General features: G+C 49.5%; 1 protein-coding gene across 1 annotated transcript in view; it reads right to left on the reverse strand.

Annotated features, from left to right (window-relative positions):
* Positions 1-22,469, reverse strand: part of E2F3 (E2F transcription factor 3) — a 76,294-nt gene extending 53,825 nt beyond the window's left edge. The window contains exon 1 of the mRNA XM_040460610.1: positions 22,191-22,469. Within this exon, the coding sequence (XP_040316544.1) occupies positions 22,191-22,208 (18 nt within the window). The 5' untranslated portion in view covers positions 22,209-22,469. The remainder of the gene's footprint in view (positions 1-22,190) is intronic.
* Between the last annotated feature and the right edge of the window lie 1,621 nt (positions 22,470-24,090).

Here is a 24,090-nt window from a genome sequence, read left to right on the forward strand (position 1 = left end):
CCCTCTTAATATTCCAGAATGGAAAATTAGCAAAATTAGAATTTAAAAGTAGAATTTCTATTTAAAATATGAACTTCCTGTTTTAACTCTGATAAACTACGGCAGACCATTCAAAGCATGACTAGTCAGAACAAGCCGCTATTCTAACAGACAGGATTCTTTTAGAAGTGATGGCTCATGCTAACAACTAGGGTAGCTCAATATGGAAGAAATAAAAGTTCAAAAACAAATGATTCAAGTTCCCCTAGAAATCAGGGGCTTAAGAACAAAAACTCATGTATTATTTGTATGAAAAAGAGCAATTTAAAAAAGTAAGAACATTTTTATTTGTATAGCCTGCCACTGTTTACTTAGTGCTCACAAAAATTAAATGTATCAACGGCACTGGGGATGGGGAGGGGGGACACACGCGCAAAAAACTGTTGAGAAGATTTCTGACTGGATCTGGAAGCTTCCTATACCTCAAGCTTTATGGAAGAACTAAACAATTTCCTCTCCCGTTTCCTCCTCCCCTTACGGTTTGAGAAAATGGTCCTGGAATTTTTAGGACTTTGCAATAATGGGAGGACAGCATCACCTGAGAGCATGGCTTCTAAACTTCAGCACGATGGACATTTTGGGCCCAGTAACTCTTGGTTGTGGGGGGGAGGGCGGGGAAGGGGGCGCTTTCCTGTTTGCTTAATTGCGTTCCCTGGCCTCTACCTGCTAGAGGCCAGGAGCATTTCCCTCCTTCCCTCTCTTCAGTTATAACAACCAAAAATGGGAGCAGAATTGTCCCCCATTGAGATCCCCTGGCCAAAGAGAACCTTTAGTGTCTCGGCCTTTTCTTTTCCTTGGCAATTGTACAGTCCTGAGTTCCAGCAATTTTTTAAAATACCAGTGCTGGGCTTAGAATAATGAAAGAGAGAGGGAGGGCGAGACAGGAAGAGAGAGAGAGAACTCCCAACAAAATCTGCACCGAAGCCATGCTGATCAAAATGGTCCTGAATATATGTAGAGTATAATTAAAAACAAATAGGTCTATCTATCATCTCTGTATACAGATAGTTGTTGTAGGCTAATACGAAGGAGATTTAGACCCGAGACCGGTCTTTAACCTGTCTCTCCAACTTGCTCCCCATACAGAGTAAAAGCTAACCCTTCTGATCGCTTTCTGTGATCCACACATGCATTCCCATTCAGTCCCTCCATCTCAAGCCCGGGAGGTAGGTCGTTCATTGCCCCACGTTGGGGATGAGAGAACGGAGAGGTCCTGAAAAGTGAAATAACTTGCCCACGTTCCCAAAGCTCACGAGATTTTCAACCTAAGTAACTCCAAAGTCCAACCCCTTAACCACCTCTCTCAGCTTGGAGGGAAAAAGAAAGTCACTAAATGCCTCTGACCTTCATTCTGTTTCCTCACCTGGAAATGACATCTCTTAGTATTTCTCAGAACTGTTCCAAGAACCTGAAGGCGGTTTACTGGGCTGTGGGAGGGAAAGGACCAAAGTCCTGGCCACTGGTGAGCCATGATATTCAGCGGCTTCTGGGCGAGTGTAACATTCACCTAAGGCTCACTGCGTTGGAGCGGGGGCCCAACTCAAAGGCCAGGAGAACCACGCCCTGAGTCTGAGATCTACTCACACTTGAAAATGAACTGGTGCCACTCACTTTGAAACAGCACTATCAAGAACGTCAGTGTAAATAGTAAACGTCATAATTAACCCTTAGGACTTTGAAAAGTGGAGAAGTCAGAGACATCAAGTCTGGCAGGGGAGGGGTGTGGCGAGTGGTGGGAGGGAGGTGACTGGCACTCTGGGGCTCCCTCCTTGCACAAGCTCTGAGTCACCTCCAGGGGTGCTCCAAATGCACGGTGGCAGATGCGTCGCCACCTGGAGCAGCGAAGCCTCCCCGAGGCCCCCAAAGACGTAGGGGCCACGGTGCTGGGTGCCTGTGGCTTAGTGGACAAAATCACCGAAGGTCTGAGTACAAGGAGGCTATGAAGATCACTTGCATTTTGACAGATAGGGATCTGGAGCCTAGAGGTCAAAGAACTGACCTTGTCTAGCCAGGCTGTGACCTCTGCCAGATGTCAGGCGCCCTGAGTCTGACCACACAGCAAACCTGCCGCGGCCCAGGCCCTGGCTAAACCCTCCCTCCTGCACAGCCCCCCTGTTCCGGGTGAAGTATTCACCGCGCACTCTGGCCCTCACCTCCAGCACAGAGTCACGTTTGTCACCTGCCTGTTTTGCCGTACTTTCTGGACCAAATTATGCTTTGGAAACTTCTAAGAGAAAAAGGAGCAAATACAAAGTGTTTCAGTAACTCAGTCCATGAAGCCGAAATGAAACGTTTAATCTTTGGGTAACAAAGTCTCATCAGGGTAAGAAGTAGCTGTCGGAGCAAACCTAGGGAGGTTCTGGATTCCTTTTCTCTAAGAAATGTAATTAGTTTGCAGTTTGGGTCACTACGGCCTGGGGAGGGTGAACATCTCTCTAATTTATCGCTGATGCAGAAACAGCCAATGCCACACCTTATACAGAACTTTTAATTCTAAATCACTTCCAGACACCTGTTACCCCATTCTTCCCCAACATCACAGCAGAGAAGGCACAGTCGGGTGGTCTGGGGGCCAGAAGACCACAGACTATTCCAAGAGAAAAATGTCCCACCCACCGTTTCATGAAGCCACATTTAGATTCTGGGTCTAATTTCAACAGATATCAGCACAGCGGAGGTACAGTTACAGTGGACATATCATTTGTCAAGAATGGAAAAACCCAGGATGCCGGGGTCACGTTGTATTGAGGGGGGTGGGTGGGAAGGAAGAAGTGAAAATACGTTTTAAAGGAAATGTGGACAGAAACTGTTACCTGAGTGGGCAGAGTTGAAGCTTTGGCCCTGGGAGGGACAGAGAAACCAGGTCAGCCGAGGTGAAGCCACGGACAGGACACCACAGTTCCCAGCATGGCGGTCACCACCAGCACTGCCCGGGCAGGCCCACCTGTGGCCACAGTCCCAGGGTGACACTGGGTGGTGATCAGAGAGAGACACTGGCACAGGAAGGTCTGGGAAGGAGCACCAGGCATAACTGCAGATATAAGAAACAAGGCCGGGCGGCCTGTGCTATATAAATAATAAAGTGATTATACATTTACCTCTCAATCTGGAAGGAAACCTTGCCAGCTTTCACAAAATTAAGACTGTAGTTTATGCAGTGCAAGAGGAGACTTCTCTGATGAGGTGCCTTCTGTTTTTTAACATGAGGTCGGGCAATGCGGGCTGATTAAACAAATAAATGAACGATGAGGCACAAGGACACATTTTTAGGAAGGCCCGTAAGATTTAGTGGTGATTTTCCCACCCTTACCACCCGTGATTGCTGAAGGAAAGGTAAATGAAGTGATTTGGGATATGAAAACAAACTTGACCTACCAATTGCCAATTTAATTACGTGTACGTGAGAAATTCACTAAGCATCTCATCATTTATATTCTGGAGTAGTATTTCAGTGCAGCTAGTCTGTTAGATGTCTTAAATTATAATTTCAAATGGACTCATTGTCACAGGCCTCTGGGTCCATTTTACACACGGAATCAATAGACTCCTACTAATAAATAGGATTACTTTTCTGAGGCTCCCGGTGGGCGCTCAGCTGGACGGGTGTTTGGGAGGCCGTTTCGAAGTTCTCCAAAGAAAATTACCTTCCTGACGTTCGCCCTCAAGAACAGGAGGCATCCGAGAGAAATCGAATCAAGGGGCAACTTCCCTGCAAAGGGAAGGCTTAGCCTGGCAGGTAGACGGATTCAGACACAGTTTTAAATGCGCCTCTCCAACCATGGGCTTCCAGACCCACCAAGACCTTTGTTCCTCCGCCAGAGAGCTAACAGGTGTGCTGTGTTCGCACGTGTTCTACACAGCTAGAAGCTCCCAGTGTTGTAACTATGGCCTTTCCCACCAGAACGCCCCAGAAGGTCCAGGGCTGCACTCCACACCGGTCCTGCTGCTGCTCCCAGAGTTGAGGGACGGCTAAACTTCTGGCCTAAGAAGCATCTGCTGAACCACTTCTTTCCCCTCTCCTTTGTATTCTACTCTGTGGTCCCACCTTGACCCACGTCCTAAATGGGAACAGATACCCTTAGCAAGGCTGAAATGTTCAACCCTTGCTGCCCCAAGATGTGAGTCCTCAAGAGAGCTCTTGTCAGTCCTTCCGTTTCACACAGTACCCGCTCTATAAATGCCACTGGCCACCCGTCGGACATGGAGACACCTGATAACCCATCCCAGACAAAGGCCCTGGAAACACCTTGTGGGGGGGGGGGGACACCCTGCCTGGCTACCATCGTGGTTAAAAAGGAGGCTGGGAATCACTTGGTCTGGACTCCTGCGTCTCTCACTGACCGTCTGGAAGTGTAGCCTGGGACAAACTGCGTGAGCACTGAACCTCACTTTTCTCATCTACAGACGGAGGGCTGCTGTGTCCAATGACACAATATATGTGAGACGCTCACTGCCACTTCTGGTGTACAAAACCATCCAATAGGCGGACGGTACGTTTATTGCCCTAAATTCACAGTGGATGGGGAGACAGAGCCCCAGGCTGCAAAACTGCAAGAAAGTACAATGTTGAAAATTAATTTTAATGGAAGAAAAAAAAAAAAAAACACACCACAAGTATGAGAGGAGAGGGGGCAGGATCTTCCCTACATACAGCAAAACATACTATAAAGCTACCGTATTTAAAGCAGTGTGCTATTTTCTTAGAAGGAAACAAAGGTATCAGTGGAATGGAGTAGAAGGTCCAAAATGAAACCAACACAGATGCACATGCATGTACACACACACATACACACACACACACTCTTTCATATGACTAAAGTGGCATTTCTTTTTTTCTCTCTTTTTTTTAATAAGTAAGCTCTACTACCAGTGTAGGGCTTGAGCTCACGACTAGATCAAGAGTCTCATGCTGTACTGACTGAGCCAGCCAGGTGCCCCAAGAGTGGCATTTCAAAATCATGAGAGTCTTGAGAATGGCTGAGCCATTCAACAGAGTGCCCTAGTATAACTGGCTATGCATCTAGGAAAAATATAAAGCTAGATCTGTAACACACACACACACACACACACCTTTCCAAGGAGACTAAGAAAGATCAAAATAATAAAATTATTAAATCAGGAGAAGAAAATACAGAGTATTGTTATTTTTTAAAATGTTTATTCATTGTTGAGAAAGAGAGAGAGACAGAGCACGAGCAGGGGAGGGGCAGAGAGAGAGGGAGACACAGGATCCAAAGCAGGTTCCAGGCCCCAAGCTGTCAGCACAGAGCCCAACGTGGGGCTTGAACTCTCGAGCCGTGAGATCATGACCTGAGCTGAAGTCAGATGCTTAGGCTCCCCCAAATACATAGTATTGTTATAATTTAGGGATTAGGAAAGACCCTCCCAAAACAAGCCACCAACTTCATAAACTATTAAGATTGTAGTTTTATATATTAAAAAATGGGGGCGCCTGGGTGGCTCAGTCGGTTAAGTGTCTGCATCTTGGTTTTGGCTCAGGTCATGATCTCCTGGTCCTGAGACAGAGCCCCAAGTGGGGCTCTTTGCTGACTGGGTGGAGCCTGCTTGGGATCCTCTCTCCCTCTTTGCCCCTCCCCCACTCACAGTGTCTCAGTCTCTCTCAAAATAAACTTAAAAAAAAAAAAGAGCAAAACTTTGGTAGAGAGAAATATTTCATAGATAAAATTAATAGAAAAATGACAGAGGGGGAAAAAGTATTTACTATGCACACACATGCATGCACACACCAGAGAAAGTCCAGTATCTGAAACTCATTAAAAGCACCAATAATTCAATAGGAAAGTTATAAATAGCCTTGTAAACAAAAACGGTAGAGGATTCAAAGAGGCAATTCACAGAGATACAAGTCGGGTCAGAGATGTTTACATTTATGTGTGTAAAATGAGGACAGTAATCGTACCAAATTCAGAGGAATGTTGAAGTTTAAAATCAGTAAATTCCGGGGCGCCTGGGTGGCGCAGTCGGTTGGGCGTCCGACTTCAACCAGGTCACGATCTCACGGTCCGTGAGTTCGAGCCCCGCGTCGGGCTCTGGGCTGATGGCTCAGAGCCTGGAGCCTGTTTCCGATTCTGTGTCTCCCTCTCTCTCTGCCCCTCGCCCGTTCATGCTCTGTCTCTCTCTGTCCCAAAAATAAATAAACATTGAAAAAAAAATTAAAAAAAATAAAATAAAATAAAATAAAATCAGTAAATTCCATGCGAAGTGCCTGAAACAATCCTGGCACATAAATACACTGAATAAATATTAGTCAGTAGCAGTAACAGTAGCAGCAGTGATGGTAGGAACAAGGACCAAGAAAAACACAAACTAAAAATCAGAGATCATCATCTAGCATCACTAGCAAAGCCATAAAAGGACGTATGTTACCCAATACTGGAAAGAGTACAGGAAAGCAGGCATCCGCTCCACCCTGGCAGTGGGGACATGGGGACAGGACTGGCTCGGCCTGTCTGGAGGGCCATCTGGCCTCATCTACCTGCATTTTCCTCCCTGTGCCCTGTGACAGGCATTCAATATATAGAAATGTCACCTATGGAAAGACGCAGGTGTACAAAAACATGTATAAGGACAGTTAAAATTAGAAATAACCGAAACCACAATGGCATGGGGAGAGCTAACTATAGGAGAGCTAACTATATTCTGACAAATCCATATAATGGGCAGAGTGCAGCCATGACAGAATGAAGACCAGGGTGGAAATGCGTCCAATGGCTTGCTAAGCACAAACTGCAAGCCACAATTTGCACCTTCATATAAAACATGTATTTGCAAATTAACAAAAAAGGGAAAGTCCAAGCTGTTATTGTGGTTACGTCTAGGAAGGGAAGCAGGACTAGGTGGGAGGACCAAGTATTTTAAACTTTACTCCACTGACGGTCTTTGATTTCTTTAAATAAGCAAGCATGTACTAAAAACAAGTATCTTCTTAACAGCAACAAAAACGGTAGGGGCGCCTGGGTGGCTCAGGTGGTTAAGCATCTGATTCTTGCTTTTGGCTCAGCTCATGATCTCACGGTTCATGGGTTCGAGCCCCGAGTCAGGCTCTGTGCTGACAGCTCGGAGCCTGGCGTTGGCTTCGGATTCTGTGCCTCCCTCTCTCTCGGCCTCTCCCCTGCTCACACTCTTTCTCAAAAATAAACAAACATCAAAAAGAAAATTTTTTTTGAATAAAAAAAAAAAAGGCAACGAAGTCACTGTTTCTTAACAGTCCTCAGTGGGCACCTGAGTAGATGACAGTGTCCACGGTGGCCCTTCAACAGCCAGCAGAAGCCCCACCTCTGCAGGTATGCTCCAGAGAGGAGCTATTACAGCTGGACACTAACAGAATCGTTCAACTTGAACCTGGCTCCACTCATAACCTGCCGATCTGATTGGGAATAGAAGGCAACAGCAGTATCTGTAACCGTGAGTTACACTTCTTGGGGTGTATTAAGAAGTTCGCATCCTGGTTCGGCAGTCTTCAGAACCCTTACACAACACGAAAAAGTCCCCCAGAGCAACAGATCCGGGTTCCTAATCACACCAAGTTGGGGCCAACATGTATTCCTACGGAGATCTCTTCTCTTAGGTGCACAAATAGAAGGAGACCTACCTTACCTAAAAAGGGCAGCCAACGGGCTGACCGTTTCAACACCATTAGTCCTGTATTAACATCAAAAGGTGAAGCAAGACCCAAAAGAGCTCTTCACGTGGCCACTTGTTATGGTCAAATGGGACAATGTGTGTCTAGATCCATTTAAAAAAAATATTTATAAAATTCAACTACGGTACACAGACGGCATGGCTCTTTTCTAACTTCTTTTACTCCGTGGGGCGCCTGGGTGGCACAGTCGGTGAAGCGTCCGACTTCAGCCAGGTCACGATCTCGCGGTCCGTGAGTTCGAGCCCCGCGTCAGGCTCTGGGCTGATGGCTCAGAGCCTGGAGCCTGCTTCCGATTCTGTGACTCCCTCTCTCTCTGCCCCTCCCCCCTTCATGCTCTGTCTCTCTCTGTCCCAAAAATAAATAAATAAACGCTAACTTCTTTTACTCCGTAAGGCAAGACAGGAGGACCACACCCAGAGCTAGTTTGGGGAAGGATGGCAGTAGCTGAGTCATGCTAGACCTTCAGAGGTGGCGGACGTTTTAAGGGCCACACCTTGGCCACACTTGTGACACAGAGCAGCAAACGTCAGACGGAAGTCATGGGCTTAGAAAGGCTGACCCTCACACTCTTCAGCAAAGCAGGAAGCAAGAAATGAGTACCTCCTGCCTCATTTTCTCGACCTCTGTAATATCATCAACCGCAAATGGTTAACTGTCACTGTCACCAGAAGTTGTTTTGGCTGAAGGTGGACGGAAAGGGGGTGGAGTTGCCCACCAGATAGCTAGAGAGACGCTTTTAGAAGAACCACCAAGACGAACCTGGGCCATAATAAAGCCACATAATCTTCCACATGCATTTTAGGACACAGCCCTTCCATCACAAGAAACTATCGTTCCGTCCCAAACACTCCTTTTAACATGGTAGTAGTTAATTAGGTTGCTTAGGAGCAGACCAGGGTTTGGGCTGGTGCAGAAGTGAAAAACTTCTGCCATTCTGATTAGGGTCTTTTTTTTTTTTTTTTTTTTTTTCTTATTAAAAGAAAAAAAAAATAAGGTTAAAACCTTTTTCCCCCCTAGTTTCTAAGTGTAATTACACTTGTAAATAAAAGTCATAACTAATCAGAATTTCTGATTCCGTGATTTTGATTATAATTTATACGATGGTTCTTCATACTCATTCAAACTGTGGGTAGTCACGAGCTTTTCGCACAAAGAAGTGTGGTATCTGTTTAAGGCCTTTATTGGGGCTAGGGGACAGGAACCGCATGGACAGTGACCGAGTGGCTGGCCACTCTGTGCCCAGCTCCAGGCTGGACGCTTTCCCGTGGTCTCTCATTTCATCTGCTACTCACAATATCTTTAAATACCCAAATTACCAGACATGTGAGGAGACTGACCATTTCACTTCCAGATAAGTCTTGTACATCTGGCTGGCAATTTGGTTATAAAGATTTTTAATGGTGCTAGATAAGAGGACCATAAGAGAGAAGGAATTAAAAGGAGGAAAATATTTGTCAGGCAAACATGTCAACAGTCTCTGGAGAAAAGGGAGGGAAGCAGTTTCCCTGTTTGCTAGATGATGAAAAGCCCAAAGAAGGCTAAGAATTTCTGTTACCGAGTTCTGGGCTTTGGCGTGCAGGATCCTCCCGGAGTCCTCTGGTTTCAGGGAGGGACGCCAGGCCCAGGAAGGGATCAAGGGGTTCTGCCAGCTGTGAACTGTCTTGATACACCCAAGACTATCGCTTATAAGCTCTGTTACTAGAATTGCACTTCTAGAAGCAACACTGCAGCACAGCTAAGGCCTTAGCTTTCCCCCAGCCCTTTTACGCTGAGAGGGATCTTTTCTCAAACAGTGCCTCTCAAACTTGGTGCACCAGAATGACCTGGGGGTAGGGGCTGTTTAACCTACTACTGCTGCTCCCCTCCCCTCCCCACACCCCCCCCAGAGTTTCTGACTCTTTGGGTCTTGGGTGTGACTGGAAATCCTGCATTTCTAACATGCTCCCGAGTGCTGCTGCTGGTCTGGGACCACATACTGAAGAACCACTATTCTAAGAGACCAGACCAGAACCCATCGAAGATAAGACAAGGCTGCATTTTTTTACGTGGCAAAATCTTTATCAATTGCGACCTGAGCCACACAAAGGCAGGGAATTTTGTCTGTTGCTGGGTGCCCGGCGTCTGGAACGGGGGCTGGCACGTACCTGGTGTGCTGTACGTATCTACTAGGTAGAAACTGGCCCACGTGGGTGGGAGTGGGCAAGAGAGAGTAGTTGCATTTGCACCAGGCTGCTAACAGTTTTTTTTTTCTTTTTCATGGTCACAACAGAATACATTTTTAAGTATTTCACAACCAGATCTTTGGGAGGGGGAAAAAAAGCCTTAATTTGTTGCATGTGTCACTTTCCTTGGTGTAAATTCTTCCACCAAGGTCGATTACAAGCTACCATCCTGGCATCACTGATTGCAGACTTAGGGAGAGAGGAGCACAGGTGGTCTCCACACACCCCCGGGTGCAGCTAAATGTTGGGAGTCTACACCAGGGCTGCCCAGCTGCCCTCCTCATGGCATATTCAGGTCTTTCTGGTCCTGCAGCCTAACACTGCTTTATTTTAAAAATGACTTTTTTTAAACGTTTATTTTTGAGAGACAGCGTGAGCAAGAGAGGGCCAGAGAGAGAGGGAGACACAGAATCTGAAGCAGGCTCCAGGCTCTGAGATGTCAGTACAGTGCCCGACGCGGGGCTCGAACTCACAGATCGTGAGATCACGACCTGAGCTGGTTGGATGCTTAACCATCTGAGTCACCCAGGCGCCCTGTCAACACTTCTTTAGAATCCAAGGTAAATGACCCACATATTCCTTCCGAAGCATCTAATTCTGAACATTCAAAACTCAGATTTTCCATGTTTTAGTACGCGGGTGTGAATGGAAGTCTGAACTACAGTATTAATTCTGCATCCATTTTCTTTAGGTTAGTAGAAAGGAACAAATTGTGGCACTTCAAAAGGAGGTAGAACTGATTTATTTCTGTTATCTGCTTCTGTGTGTACCACAGTTAATATCGTCACTTGCAAACGATAATAAACACGGTGCAAAAAAATTTTTTTCCCTTAATTTATAAATTCAATCTAGCCTTCAACAATATATAAATTTCCCGGTTGACTGGTGTATTTCAAAATGTTTGGAATGCACAATTACTACATATGATGAATAATGTTTATTACGCATTTCTTCTCTTACCGAGTATTTCGTACCAAGTAATGCTTCTCAGTTGAATTTGATTCATTTCTGCTAGTTTCTTAATAATACACTAACAGATGTTTCTTCAATCTCCACAGACGATTGCCATTATTGTTCTAAAAATTTTCACCTTTTTAATTTGTTTTTTGATATATACATTTACGATTATTTTCTCCTGCGCATTTGTTGTTATTTTTCTTTTTAATGGAAGTGTCGTTGACACGTATGATGTTAGTTTCAGGTGTACAACATAGTGATTCAACAATTATACACCTTACGAAATGCTCGCCACAGTGACCATCTGTCACCATATGAAGTGACTACAATATTATTGACTACATTCCCGGTGACTGACTTGTCTTATAACTGGAAACTTGTACCTCTTAACCCACTTCACCTTATTTGCTAAGAGCTGATGTGCGCTGGAAGGAAGCTCTACTTAACAGTGAAGGTACCACTCGCGACAGTCAGGCAACGACAGCAAATACTTCAGGGTTTAGCGCGTTTAGCACTTCACACACATTATGGCGTTCCACCTTCCCAGGGACTGAGGTAGGAACCCCAATTCCGGTGAGGGAAACGGGGGCTGGGGGGGGAGGGCAGTGGTGTGCCCAAATCATCAAAGTACGACGTGGTCCCGCTGGGATCAACAACCATGCCGAGAAGTAGGTCCTGAGCGGGTCTGTCTTAATCACCCAGGTAAGTAAATGATAAATGCCGACACTTCCTAGGCCTTCCCTGAACTGCAGACTTTGATCCTTTCTTCTCCAAGTGACAGGGAAGCTTCGAGTGGCCGATTCACAGCATGCCCGACCATAAACCAGACAGAGCTTCACCAGGCTGTGCACAGCACGTTTTCTCTGTATCATCGACCAAGAGGGTGAGCACAGCTCCGGGGTTCCACCGGGGGTTAGGCATGCCAAAATTAAAGTCCAGCTACGAGAAACCATGTGCTTTGAAAATCTCTACTGTTATTTCAAAATGTTAATGTACACTTTATATAGAAGACGCATCTCCGTGATTCCCCGTTTCTGCTCTTTCTTCAAGGTCTGGTACACTAGTCCACAACGGGGGTGGGGGTCAATTCTGCCCCCAGGAGACATGTGGCAATGTCCAGAGGCAAAGTTGATAGTCTTTTTTTTTTTTTTTTTAATCTCTATTTATTTTTGAGAGAGAGACAGAGTATGAGCCAGGGAGGAACAGAATAAGAGAGGGAGTCTTTCCTCCAGAGGAGTACTCAAAGACTGATTTTTAAAGGCTAATGTGCGAGAGCCTAAGTAAATTCAAGTTTCGTTGCTGTTGTTGTTGCTTTGGTTTTTGTAACCAGCAAAATCAGAGAGCCTAGGAAATCACGGTCCAAAGAGCCATCTTAGTTCAAGACGGAATTATGTGACCTTTCTTTATGCACAGTACTCTCACTCTCTAGCTGGCTCTGGGCTCTGACAGGTTGCAAACCGTTGGCTTTCTCGAAGCAGCCAGAAGCCAGGCCCGGACCTGGTAAAGCATGTAATAAATAACATCTGATGGCTCGTCTCTGCGAGCCCTGGCAGTATCGATCCCCCAAATCAACCTGATGGATCTGTCTCGTTTTCATATTGCACAGCGAGAAGTGAAAACAACACAAAGGTTTTTGTGGCACCACATTAATTTTTTTTTTTTTTTTTTTTGAAGTTAGGGAGACCAGTTCTTGGTTCGCCATCGTTCATCAAGCCTTGCACTATGACCTCTCTGCCAAAGCCACGGTTCCAGTGCGCGGCCCTCGCCTCCTGGAAGGCTGGACGGCCTCCGGCGTCACTCACAACCAACTCCTACCAAATAACCGTCTCACCGAGGCCGCGCTCTGCCGCAGCCGTCCCGGCAGCCCCAGGACTGAAACCCCCGGACAGTCTGAAGTCTTCCTTCTTTTCTCAGCCCGTCCCTCACTTCCGTGCTGCCTTTCCACACGCTCACCGCTGCTGTCCCGCTTCCCGGCTCGTTCAACCTACGGCGCCCAGAGCCTAGAGGGTGTGACCCGGTTCCCTTCCCGGGGAGATTTCTTGGCTTTCTGTCCCCTCGGTAACCTGCTCCCTGCAGGCCTCGGCCCCACAGAGCGAAAAGCCTTCCTCCCGCCGGGCAGAGTAACTCCCTGGAGGGCGGGGCGCCCCGCGTATCAAGTCGCGCCGTTCCCCGCCTGTGCTGGGGCCTGGCGTGCGGCATTAGCCCCCACTCGGCTAATGCCCCCACTCGGCGCTCCCGACCGAGGTCCTCCGGCCTGACCTCCGGCCTCCGGAGCCCCCCCACGCTTCGCCCGCTTTGCGCCGTGGGTGACCGACCCGTCTTCAGGGACATAGGGACGCCGGAAGGGGGCGGGCGTCGGGTACCAGCGCACCTGCCCCACTTCCCCGGGGCCTCCGGGCTAGTCCCTCCGAGCGAGCGAGGCACGAGTGGAGGCCAGCCTCACGCCAGCGCGCGGATTCTGCGGCCGGCTCCAGCTCGGAGAACCGTGCTTCCCGACCTACGGCGGTGTTTGCCCAACGTCCCGGGAGATCAGATCTCGGTATTTCTCTCACTGAAGAGGGTAGAGGTAGCGCGTGGAATGAGTGCCACGGGCCATTCTTATGATCAGGGAAGCTCGGGGAAACACCGGGTTCTTTCTTTGTGCCGGGTGTCTTGAGTCTGTACTGGAGAATGAATACAGCGTCAGAGACCACGGAGGAGAACATCCAGGAATGAGCGGAGACTTTGTAGCCAGGTTTGGGTGGCCCCACTCATCAGGGGGGCCCTGAGCCAGCCCCCTAACCCCTGGCTGCCGAGTCCTTCCCACGTCAACAAGCATGATGATAATGCCCACTTCATAGGTTGTTATGCGGATAGTGGGCTCGTGTGCGTGAAGCACTCAATTTGGTGCCCTCCATACACGCGGGCACTCGATAAACATTAGCTATTATTATCCCATAGACCAGAGACTGCTGAGTGGTAGCCCTTAAGCCAATTCTGTCCTAGAGACCTATTTTGTTTGGCTTGCACATTTTCCTTTTTAATCGAGCCAACATTTTAAAACTGGTAGATTTCTGGCATTTTAAGGTTGAAGGACGGGCAGCAGGCAGGGCCTGCCTTACCCTCTGGCAGACCTCGCCCAGGGCTGGGTCCCACGGCCCCCTCTTGACAGGGCGTTTCTTCTTTGTTCAAGCAAAGCCCGCACATCACGATCCCCACCCCACTACCCCGCAGGGAACTCCCTGCCTGACCCTCGTACCAAGGCCAATCTCTGTTCTCGACCAATTCTACCAACATAGCCAACGTTAGGTTCTATTCTCCTTCAGTCCAAACGGTCTCTCTGTCTGTGACCTGTCTTCTACTCCCTACCTCTGCCTTGGGATGCTTCCCTCGCCCTGAACAATCTCCTCAATCTTCTGTCTGCACCTAGCACCGGGGCTCCACCTGAGAATGCACAGGAGAACGATCTGGGACACATACCCATGTGGGGATCCCACCCCCACAGGTTCTAATTAATCTGGGCGGAGCCCGAGTTTGGGTTTTTCTGGGGAAATGCCCAGATGATTCAGGTGTGCACCCTCGTGTGCCCCGAGCCTGCTGACCACGGGAGCCAGGCCTCCCCGCTCTCACGGCCGGCGGGCTCATCCTCTTCTGCACCGCACAACCGAGGACTAGAAGAGTCTTGTTTTCGCTCCTGACTCCTGTTTAGTCTTGCTTGCGAATCACCTTGTGTTTAAAGCCTGTCTCCCCACACAGGCTGTAAACTCGCGAGTGGGCGGGTCACACCTCACACTTCGTTTGCATCCCCAACCGGACCCGGGGGCCGGCACACTGCGGGTGTCTAACGAACGCGCGCCTCTCAAGTATCGGAGTCTCCGGGGTCGAAGGCACTGCGGGGACGTACATGATGAAAACACCACTGACCGACCGAGACCGACTTCTGGGAGCTCGCAGGTTTGGAGGAGGGAGTCAAGGGCACCGACGATGGGGCTACAGGGAGGTGCACTTGATGGGCCGGTGAGGAGGGCGGCAAGAGAGGCCGGGCGGAGTGGGAGGAGAAAGAGCCCAGGAGCAAGCGAATGCACCAGAGGGACACCTGCAGCCTCTCACGTGCCAGGTCAGACCCGTGCCAGGTCAGACCCGAGCTGGGAGGAAGGGAAGGCAGAACGGGAAAGGCGAGGTTTCACCGTACCTCGAACGAGGTGGTAATTAATTGAGTACGTCACGGGAGCAGCCAGCGAAGGCTGCAATTCTGGCATTCTTCTAGAAGCCAGGCAGAGGGAGAGGTGAGGGATGAGGGGGAAGAAGAGACCTAACACAAAAATCGAGGGTCGAGAGGAAGCTGAGAAGGGGAAACGGAGGCCCAGAGGCCGGTTCCCTGACTCTGGAGAGCAACACAGCCCTCCCCTCCTACCCCCTACACTGGCGCCTCAGGCCGCCCAGGCACCCCAATTTCTGCCATTCAATCTTAAGCCGTGGTTTACTGTGCAAAAGTGAAATCATGTTAACAGTACAACTTTATTAACACATTTAATCACAGAAATAAAGATTTTAGTCACGATGCTGTTACTACTGCTAGTTCTATTGTAATAAGGAGCTTATTTTTCTGTTCCTTCTCCCAAGTCAGTGCACAGCTTATAAAGAGCCACAGATCCAAACAGCTACGTCAGGAGAAAGCAGCCCCTTGCCTCACCCCTCCTGCCCATCGCTGCCATCTGTGGAGGTGGAATTGGGTTTTTTTTTTTCTTTTAAATTTTCTCCACTATATAACAAGGATCTCCTTTCCTCCAATTTTTTTTTTAATTTTTTTTTCAACGTTTATTTATTTTTGGGACAGAGAGAGACAGAGCATGAACAGAGGAGGGGCAGAGAGAGAGGGAGACACAGGATCGGAAACAGGCTCCAGGCTCTGAGCCATCAGCCCAGAGCCCGACGCGGGGCTGGAACTCACGGACCGCGAGATCGTGACCTGGCTGAAGTCGGACGCTTAACCGACTGCGCCACCCAGGCGCCCCTGGAATTGGGTTTAAACGAACACAGGCTGGTGGTCCATCTTCCAACCCCAGGAGGTAGGTGCTACGATCTTCCCATTTTACAGGTGAGGACATTAAGACACAGAGCAGGTGGTAAGCCCCAGGCCACACAGCCGGCAGGTGGAACCACAATTAGAACTCAGGCACTCTGGCTCCAGACTCCATCGTCAGACCCTTCACTTTCCATCTTTTGGGTGAGGGTGAGGTCTTGTACGCATGGGCCCCCCTCACCCCCAAGGCCTGCCAGACCCAGATAGGGCTCAAAAGGGATGGTGTTTGGGGCCCTGGGGCTACAGCTCTGGTTTCCTATCTCTAGAGCCTTGGAGTAGAAATGGCAGAGGGCAAAGGAGGGGTGAGCCCAAAAGGCTAGGAGTTCACTCCGGTGTCGGGAGCCACAGCATTTGGGGTCATGAAAACCAGAGCGTGGAGAAGCCCTTCTCAGCAAGTTCGGGCAGGAGCATGCCAGAGGAGCCAAAAGGATCTCCAGGGGAGCCAGGCAGGAGGAGCTGGCCCGGAGGACCAAGGGCATTCAGCTTCTTGCTCCCTGAAAGACGGGCTCCGTTTACCAAAACGTTCTTCTGGGAAAAGGAGTCTCACTGATGACAACTGCCAGCATCGTGCTGCCTCCTGCTCGCTGGCTGGGAGACCATCTCTATCCACGGCCCCTCTGTTTGGGGGATCACAGACAGGCCACAGATCCGAGCCCCTAACGAGTGGAGGAACCACAGCCACCTCAGATTATGTTTCACTTTTAGGCTTCAGGGCTTGAAGGGATTCTATTTTTAAGCTTTCTCGGTTCCACGCGTAAAAGAAGACATTTTAATGAAATTAATTCTGGGTTTTAGGGGACGGTGGCTTCCTCTGCCAAGAATTAACAGGCCAGTCACTTTGTTAAATCAGAAGTCTTGCTGCAGGAAGAGCATCTAATCCAGCGTCACCGGCCAAGTACCTGGGGACCTGTGAAAGCCACTCCAAGCCACTGAGGGTGCGGATGGCCCAGGATAGAACTTCCAGTACCAGAGCTCCACGGTGTGCCCCTGTCCTGAACAAAGTTTCAGAAATCCTTTTAGGTTCTATTCTCTGTAAAGTCCATCTTTCACCTTTTAAGTGCCAGAAAATGTCACGTACACAGGGAACAAACTTGTAAATAACAAAACGTTAAAAATATTATGTTTTATATAAGCCAGTCACCCCTTCCATTAAAAAAAAAATTTAAAAAAATTCCCTTTCATCTAACATCTAAAATAGCTTTGCTTATCCTGAATCTTTGAGAATGGGTTGTTACTCCAAGACCCACTGTTCAAAAGACACTTCCATGGGTGCCCATTAAAAAAAAAAAATGTCACCACTCCTAAAAGGGTGTTTTCTACACATCCCAATTTCCCCATCTAGAGCACATGAGACGCGGTTAACTTTCTCTTGGTGAATGAGGCTTCCTCTAAGAATTCAAAGTCTCCAGTTTCAGTCCTGGCTTTGCCATTAGCTAGCTTGTGACCTTGGGAAAGTAACTGAACTCCGCTGGGGCTTAATTTCTTCACCTGCAAAACGAAGCAGATTGGGTCAGACAGCTCTCAGCGTTATGACTCACACCAAGACCTCAGGAGTTGTCAGTTGTTGCCTATGCTAACCTAAAGCATTATTCTTAGAGACTGTCAAGTTATAAGAATATTGCCTAGACCCTACAGATAGCCCCAGACAGCTGGGCGACAGCAACAGAAAGCAGACTGAAGTAGAGTATAGTTGACCCTTGAACGCAGGTTTGAACTACACGGGTCCACTTGTATGAGGGATTTTTTTTTTTTCTTTTCTTTTTTTTCTTTCTTTTTTTTTTTTTTTTTACAGTACTCTTAAGTGTATTTTCTCTTCCTTGTGATTTTCTTAATAACATTTTCTGTTCTCTGGCTTACTTTATTGTAACACTGTGAACAATATGTATGCAAAAGATGTGTTAACTGTGTTATTTCTGGTCAACAGTAGGCCACTGGTAGTTAAGTTTTTGGGGAGTCAAGAGCTCTACTCAGATTTTTTACTCTGTGTGTGTGTGCGTGTGTGTGTGTAAGCTGTTCAAGGGTCAACTGTTCTTCTTTTTATCCTCTCCTTGTTCCATCAGCTGTCAATTCTCCCATCACCCTCCAGCTGACATAAACGCCTGCCTTAGTTTACAAATCTAAGTAGTAGCTTCATGCTTTGCTCAGGTTCCCCAGCAAAGCACCATGATAAAATCTGGCAACCAATGGGCGTTATCTCTTCTTGTTCAAAGCGGTCTTGTAGATGACTGTGGCCGCCATGGCCCCAAGACTGCCCCCCGTTAGGGCTCGGGGAAGACTGAGAATGCAATCTTGTAACCTGTACATTCTTCTAGTTCTAAAAACACACTGCTTTGTGGGGGGCGGGGGGAGGGAGGGAAGAGTTTGAAGCGAAAGTGACAACAGAAAATAAACCAATTTCCTTCTTACTGGAGCAAACCTTTGTGCACTATCCCTCTGTGTTCCCCCCCCCCCCCCCCACGAGCTTCCCGTCCCCATCTCTGCTGTTGCTTTTCCAAGCCCTTCTGTTGTGTAACTTTTCTTGGTGTTAAGATACATTTTCCAAGTCACTCTTTGAAGCCAACGAGAGGATCAGAGTAGGAGGAAGGAGATACCGTTAGTGGTTTCCTATATTTACTGCTTTCCCAGTTATTGTCCCTTCCTGGTCCCATGAAAAATGATTAGTAGAAAAAAAGGCTTCTTAGCAGTTGTAACTATGGTCCCTACAACACAATTTTTAAGCTGAGAACAAGCATGAAAATATGCATTAAACCGCATACTTCCTACCTCAAAGAATTCAGGAAAAGTTCCTTTTTAAAAACTGAATGGAAACAGAGAATCTGATTAAGAACCGAAATCTACTTCTGTGCTGTGCACGCTTTGGGGGTGATTTCGTGGGCACCGACACGGGACTGGATATCATGAGCACGAGCCAGTGTTGGTTTTCACTCCTCCTGGTTTCAAAACGTTGGTAGGGAAATAGGTGGTTCAAAAAGGAATGGGAGCTAGTTGGCCCGGCCAAGTGGAAGACAAGGAAATCCCATGAAGTCAGAAAACCAGCCAGAAAACGAACGCAGACTATCTGAAGCTTTGCCAAATGGATCCCAGTCCTGTGGAAAGGGGTTAAAGGGGTGGGTGGTAGATCTCTAGGGAGGCAATAAAGACAGAAGAGTTAAAAGGAAACTACTGCATCAGACCTCTGAAAAACAAGAATAAAAGCAACTTTCCCCTCACAGCCTCTAAATCTGCAGGTGCTGCTTTTTATTCAGGTCTAAGCTTTGAGCATTATTTTGTTTTCAAGGCAGCTTTACACAGAGCAGCATTAATCTCCGAATCTACTCTTCCAAGGTGACGACTTCTAGAAAAACAACAACAACGACAAAAAATCCTTCCCTGTTTGCAAGCTTGGGTTCCTTAGCTCACAGGGCCACAGCTGAGGGTGCTTTGTCTCAGAGGATGATTAGAGTGGTGCCCTTGGTACTGATTATAGTGGAGCTATTTGCACTGCCCGCGTCTGGGCACCGCATTATATTAAAACTTCCATTTTGGGGTATGTAGCGACTAAAAATCCTCTCCTAGTTTAAACTTGGCATCAATCATGTATCTCAGCAGAAGCAAGATTATTGAGTATAGAACCACAGGAACCCAGCATTTTTCTTTTATACTTGCACAGGAAAAAAAACAGTCCCGGCTATATACATGGTCTATGGTTCCTCCATTCTTACACAGAAATTTCAAGCATGTGGGTTCTTTCCCAAAGTGTAATCAGCAGGCTGCTGTGACTGGATTAAATTAAATCAGATGTGAAAGGCCACTGTCTCTTGCATTAATATATCCCAAATTTTCTAGGCCTTGGATGAAATCATTTCATCCACGAGGGAGAAAATGATGAAGTCCTTTCTGCTCCAGAAAATAGCTCCTCTATGGTTCTCTACAGTTCTTCCATTTCCAACAGTTCCCCATCTGAACACGAATTTACCTAGAGCGTGCCTCTGACCTGGTGACGACGGACAGCTCAGTCCTACAAACGCCACCAAACACAGACTGCACCCAAAAGTTAGCAGGTCCGTGGCGTCACGGGAGGAGCGGAGTCCAGGCAAAAAAAAGTGGGGATGAGTCGATCTAAATTTATCACAACCCAAGGCACAAGATCATGCTCAGGCAGTTCAACACCATCTCTAAATATTCCTGTCCTACTGACATGGCCCCGTTTTACCCATTGCTGGGACAGCCATGTTTTGTGGATTGAAAAACCCAGACTAATTGGGTATAAGGAATGACATATCCCTTTAGAAAACTCGTAACCGTTTTACTCATACATGTAAACAAAGGAGAGCTGTACACGAGGTCCCATACAATTGCTCTAAGTTATAAAGGAAGTAACATTTCTGGATCGTAGTTTTATTGGGCATCTATACTATTCGCCAGGCACTGTGCTAAGCGTTTTACACGGATTCTCATATTTAACCCTTCAAAAAAACCTTAACGGCAATATTGCTGTTGTTCCTATTCTACAAAAGAGGAAAACTGTTTTGAGAAATTAAGTTATTTGCCTAAGAGCACGAAACCTGTAAAGGATAAGAGGCGACTTGGCCAGTAAGGTAGTAGTCCTATTTTCTTCCCCAAAAGGTGAGGATCTGCTCCCGTTAAGTTCTTAGATGTTCTTGAGAACTAGAACCAGCTGGGTCTGCAACTCTGGCCTCCAGAACAGAATTCTCAACCTCTTCTTGGACACAAAGTGTTTAAACGGTCTCTTTGCTCAGCCAATCACTCAGCCATCCCCATGCTGTCATTCCCGGTTTAGGGAAAGAAGATCAACAAAATTTCAAGACTGGAATCACAGTCTAATACAATTTTGATAAGAAGCAAATCACACTTCACGTTCAATGCTCATGACTTTGGAATAATAATCTCATGGCAAAAAAGATAAAGTTTTGAAAGAACTTGGAAGCCAGTGAGGATAATTTTTACACTTTAAATACAATGAACTCCAGGGAAGTTTGGCTAGACAAGTTTTGGAGGCTCCAAGAGCAGGCTAAGAGTCAAAAAAAAAAAAAAACCAAAAACAAAAACAAAACACCAGCAATCTGGTGGTGGTCTCATAACTTCCCATTGTCAAAAGTACTCTCCCATAAGTCTGAATCCAATGCAAGAATTATGTCAATAGCTGGTTGTTTCCGGTTAAGTTTATGATATAGTAACACGACTGTGTAAGGGGCCAATATGCTTAAAATATATCCAAACATGTTTAGGTCAGGTCAAGTAACAGTATTTAACGCCAAAAGCATGGAATATTCTTGCGACTGAGATCCAGCATACTGGGTACAGTGTGTCTAAGTAGGTACTGAACTCTATCTCCCCCCTGCTGGCAGACCCTTGTCACTAAAAACCAGGAGCTTCTTTGAGACTATCACACATCCTCAGCAAGTATCTCTGGGGCTGGAAAGCAGTTAAGACCCAGCCATGGGAGATACTGGAAAGAGTATGGGAATAAGAAATTTTCGTTATTCCAAGACCCGTCTCATTTCCCCAAGTGCTGCCTATGTGCTGACTTTCTTAAAGACCCCTGCAAAATCTTGATTCTCCAAAAAACAAACCCATTTGGAACTGACACAAGGTGAGGTCAACGACTGGTATTTATCAACCATTTATCTGACTCTCGTTGGTTGCCAGCCTCGTGGGGGCCAAGCCTCACCACGAGGGTGAAGACAGGAGCCATGGAGGAAGGGAATGAAGGAGAAAAAGGAGAAAGGGGAGAGACCTCCGGGCCACACTTCTTTCGAGTATCAACAAAAAGAGAAGCCGCATACTGACCTAAATCATCTCTCAAAGGCGCTTTATAAATTACAGGGACAAAGGGAGGGGGTGGCGGGTGGCCTGGGAATCCTACAGACACCCTACCCTCTGACCCGCCCCCCTCCCCCTCCAGCACAAGGGAAGAAGACAGAAAACAGAGCTCAACTCGGCCATTGGCGAGAAGCCCCCCCCCTCCGGTTTTCAATCGCCCATCCATCGGCCCCCTAGAAAAAGATACATGTAAACACCATACCCACCCCCCGGGGCGGACACTCCCGGCCCGAGGTTCCTAGAACCGGAGGCCGGGGCATTTACTTACTTAGATTTTTCTTGCTTACTCATTTCCCTCAAGCACCCAACCCCCCGTTCCCACTCCAAAACCCCGCTCAACCGCCTACCCCCACGGCTCCAGCCCCTAACAGAATCCGGTGCCCCCCGCGGCGGCGGCAGCCCCCGAGCCGTCCCGGTCACTAACCTGCTGCTGTAAGGGCATTTCCGAAACCAGCCTGGCTCCGGGGGAGGTGGGGGGGCCGGCTGGAGAGGGGGCCCGGAGGGCCGAGCAGACCGGCGGCGCCGGGCGAGGGCGGGCGCCCGTGGTGGGGGGGGGGGGGTTAGGGAGAGCAGAGGGAGGGTGGCCGCGCCGGGGGCGGGTGCGAGGGCGCCGGGACCGTCCCAGGCCAGGGAGCCGGCGAGCAGGAGGAAGTGGGTGCCCCCCTCTCCCCCTCCAGCGCCCCCTCCCGCCGCCGCCTCCTCCCCAGTCACAGGCGCGTCCTCCGCGCACGTGTGCGAAACGTCACCGGCGGGTCCCGGGGAGAGGGACAGACCCAGCCGGCGGGACGGGAACACGGCTGCCCCCGCCCTCCGTCGCCGGGGGGCGGGGAGGGGGACAGGGCGGGGAAGGAAGGGGCAAGGGGAGAGGCGGGTCAAGGGCAGGCCCGGGGCCCGGCGAGGAAGGCCCGGGCGCTCGGGCCACGCGGGCGCCGCCGCTGCCACCGCCAGGATGCGCCCAGGCCGGGTCGCCTGCCCGCGGGTCCCTCGCCCCCAGACAGCCCACGCCCCAGCTCGCACCCGGCTTCCAGCCCCACCTCCCCCGCCGCCCCTCTCCGCCTCCCCCACCCCTTTGTTGCCGGGAGTTCCAGATCCCAAAATGTGTCAAGCGCAGCCTGGCAGAACCCCTGCGCCCGGAGCACGCCTCAGGGACCCCCGGCCGCCAGCGGGCCTCTGAGGCCGGCGGAGGGGGTGGGGCGATCACCCCAACTGTCCCCCCGGTTCCCAGCCCCCAGAGTCCCCCACTCCCCAGTTCACTACTCCCTCCCCCCCCCACCCCCTTCTCCATCCGGGGCGTGACCCCTTCCTACGCCCGAGAAAGAGGAAGCTTCGAGTTGGAGGGGAGGGGAGGGTGGGGGTAGGGAAAAGTGCAGGAAAAGAAGGGGGGACCGCGAAAAGTTTCGGAGTGTTTGCCGTGGTCCGCGCCAAGGCGATCCCCGCTGCCCCGCGCGCCTGGCGGAGCCCCCCGACCTCCGGGCGCAGGGGGGCAGTGCACGAGGCTAACAATAAAGCCCCGTTGGAGGGGCGGCCGCCGAGGCCCGCGACGCTCGGCCCTGCGCCGTCCCGGGGCGGCCCGCAGCGCGCCCACCACCCCGCGCGGTGCGAGCCCACCTCCCGCCCGGGCTGGGGACGGTGGGAACCGGAGGGCATTACCGGAGGGCCGCCGCCGCCGCCGCCGCCGCGTCCCAGCGCTGGTGGCTGCTGCAGCAGCCCGGCTCTGCTGGAGGGTCCGTGCGGCGTGGTGTAGAGGAGGCTGCCGGCCGTCTGCTCCGCGCCGGGGGCACTGGGGAGGAGGGGGCCGGCGGCGACGGCGCCGCTTTGGAGGGAAGAGGAACAGGAGGTGGTGGAAGTGTTCGTGGTGAGGATCTGGATGTACGCGCCCGGGGCGGCAGCGGCGGCGGCGGCGGGGAAGCCGGGGCTGGCTAGCAGTGCCCTTTTGTCCATGGAGGCTGCTGCGGCGGCGGCGACGACAGCCGCCCCCTCCCCACCCCCGGCGGTCACCAGGTACTGCTCCAGGGCGGGCTGGATCCCCTTTCTCATCTCTCGCTCCTGCTCTTTTTATTGCTATGGTATATTAATGTATTGTTTTCAATTTCTTTTATTATTTGCAGTCGGAGTTTCCAAGTCTCTCCTCCTTCTCTCCTCCCCGCCCGGCGCTTCCGAGCCCCTTCTGTCTCGTTTCTTTTTATTTTTCCGCACCGCACGGGCACCGGGGGCCAAAAATAATCGGGGCTCTGGAGAGAGGAGGGTCCCGGCCGCACGGATATCGGGCCCCGAGGGGGGATGGAGGCGTCGGGGGCGGCCGATGCAACGGATTGCGAGGCGGC

Source organism: Herpailurus yagouaroundi, unplaced genomic scaffold (assembly GCF_014898765.1).
Source record: "Herpailurus yagouaroundi ecotype Mexico unplaced genomic scaffold, PumYag 250, whole genome shotgun sequence".
NCBI lineage: Eukaryota > Metazoa > Chordata > Mammalia > Carnivora > Felidae > Herpailurus > Herpailurus yagouaroundi.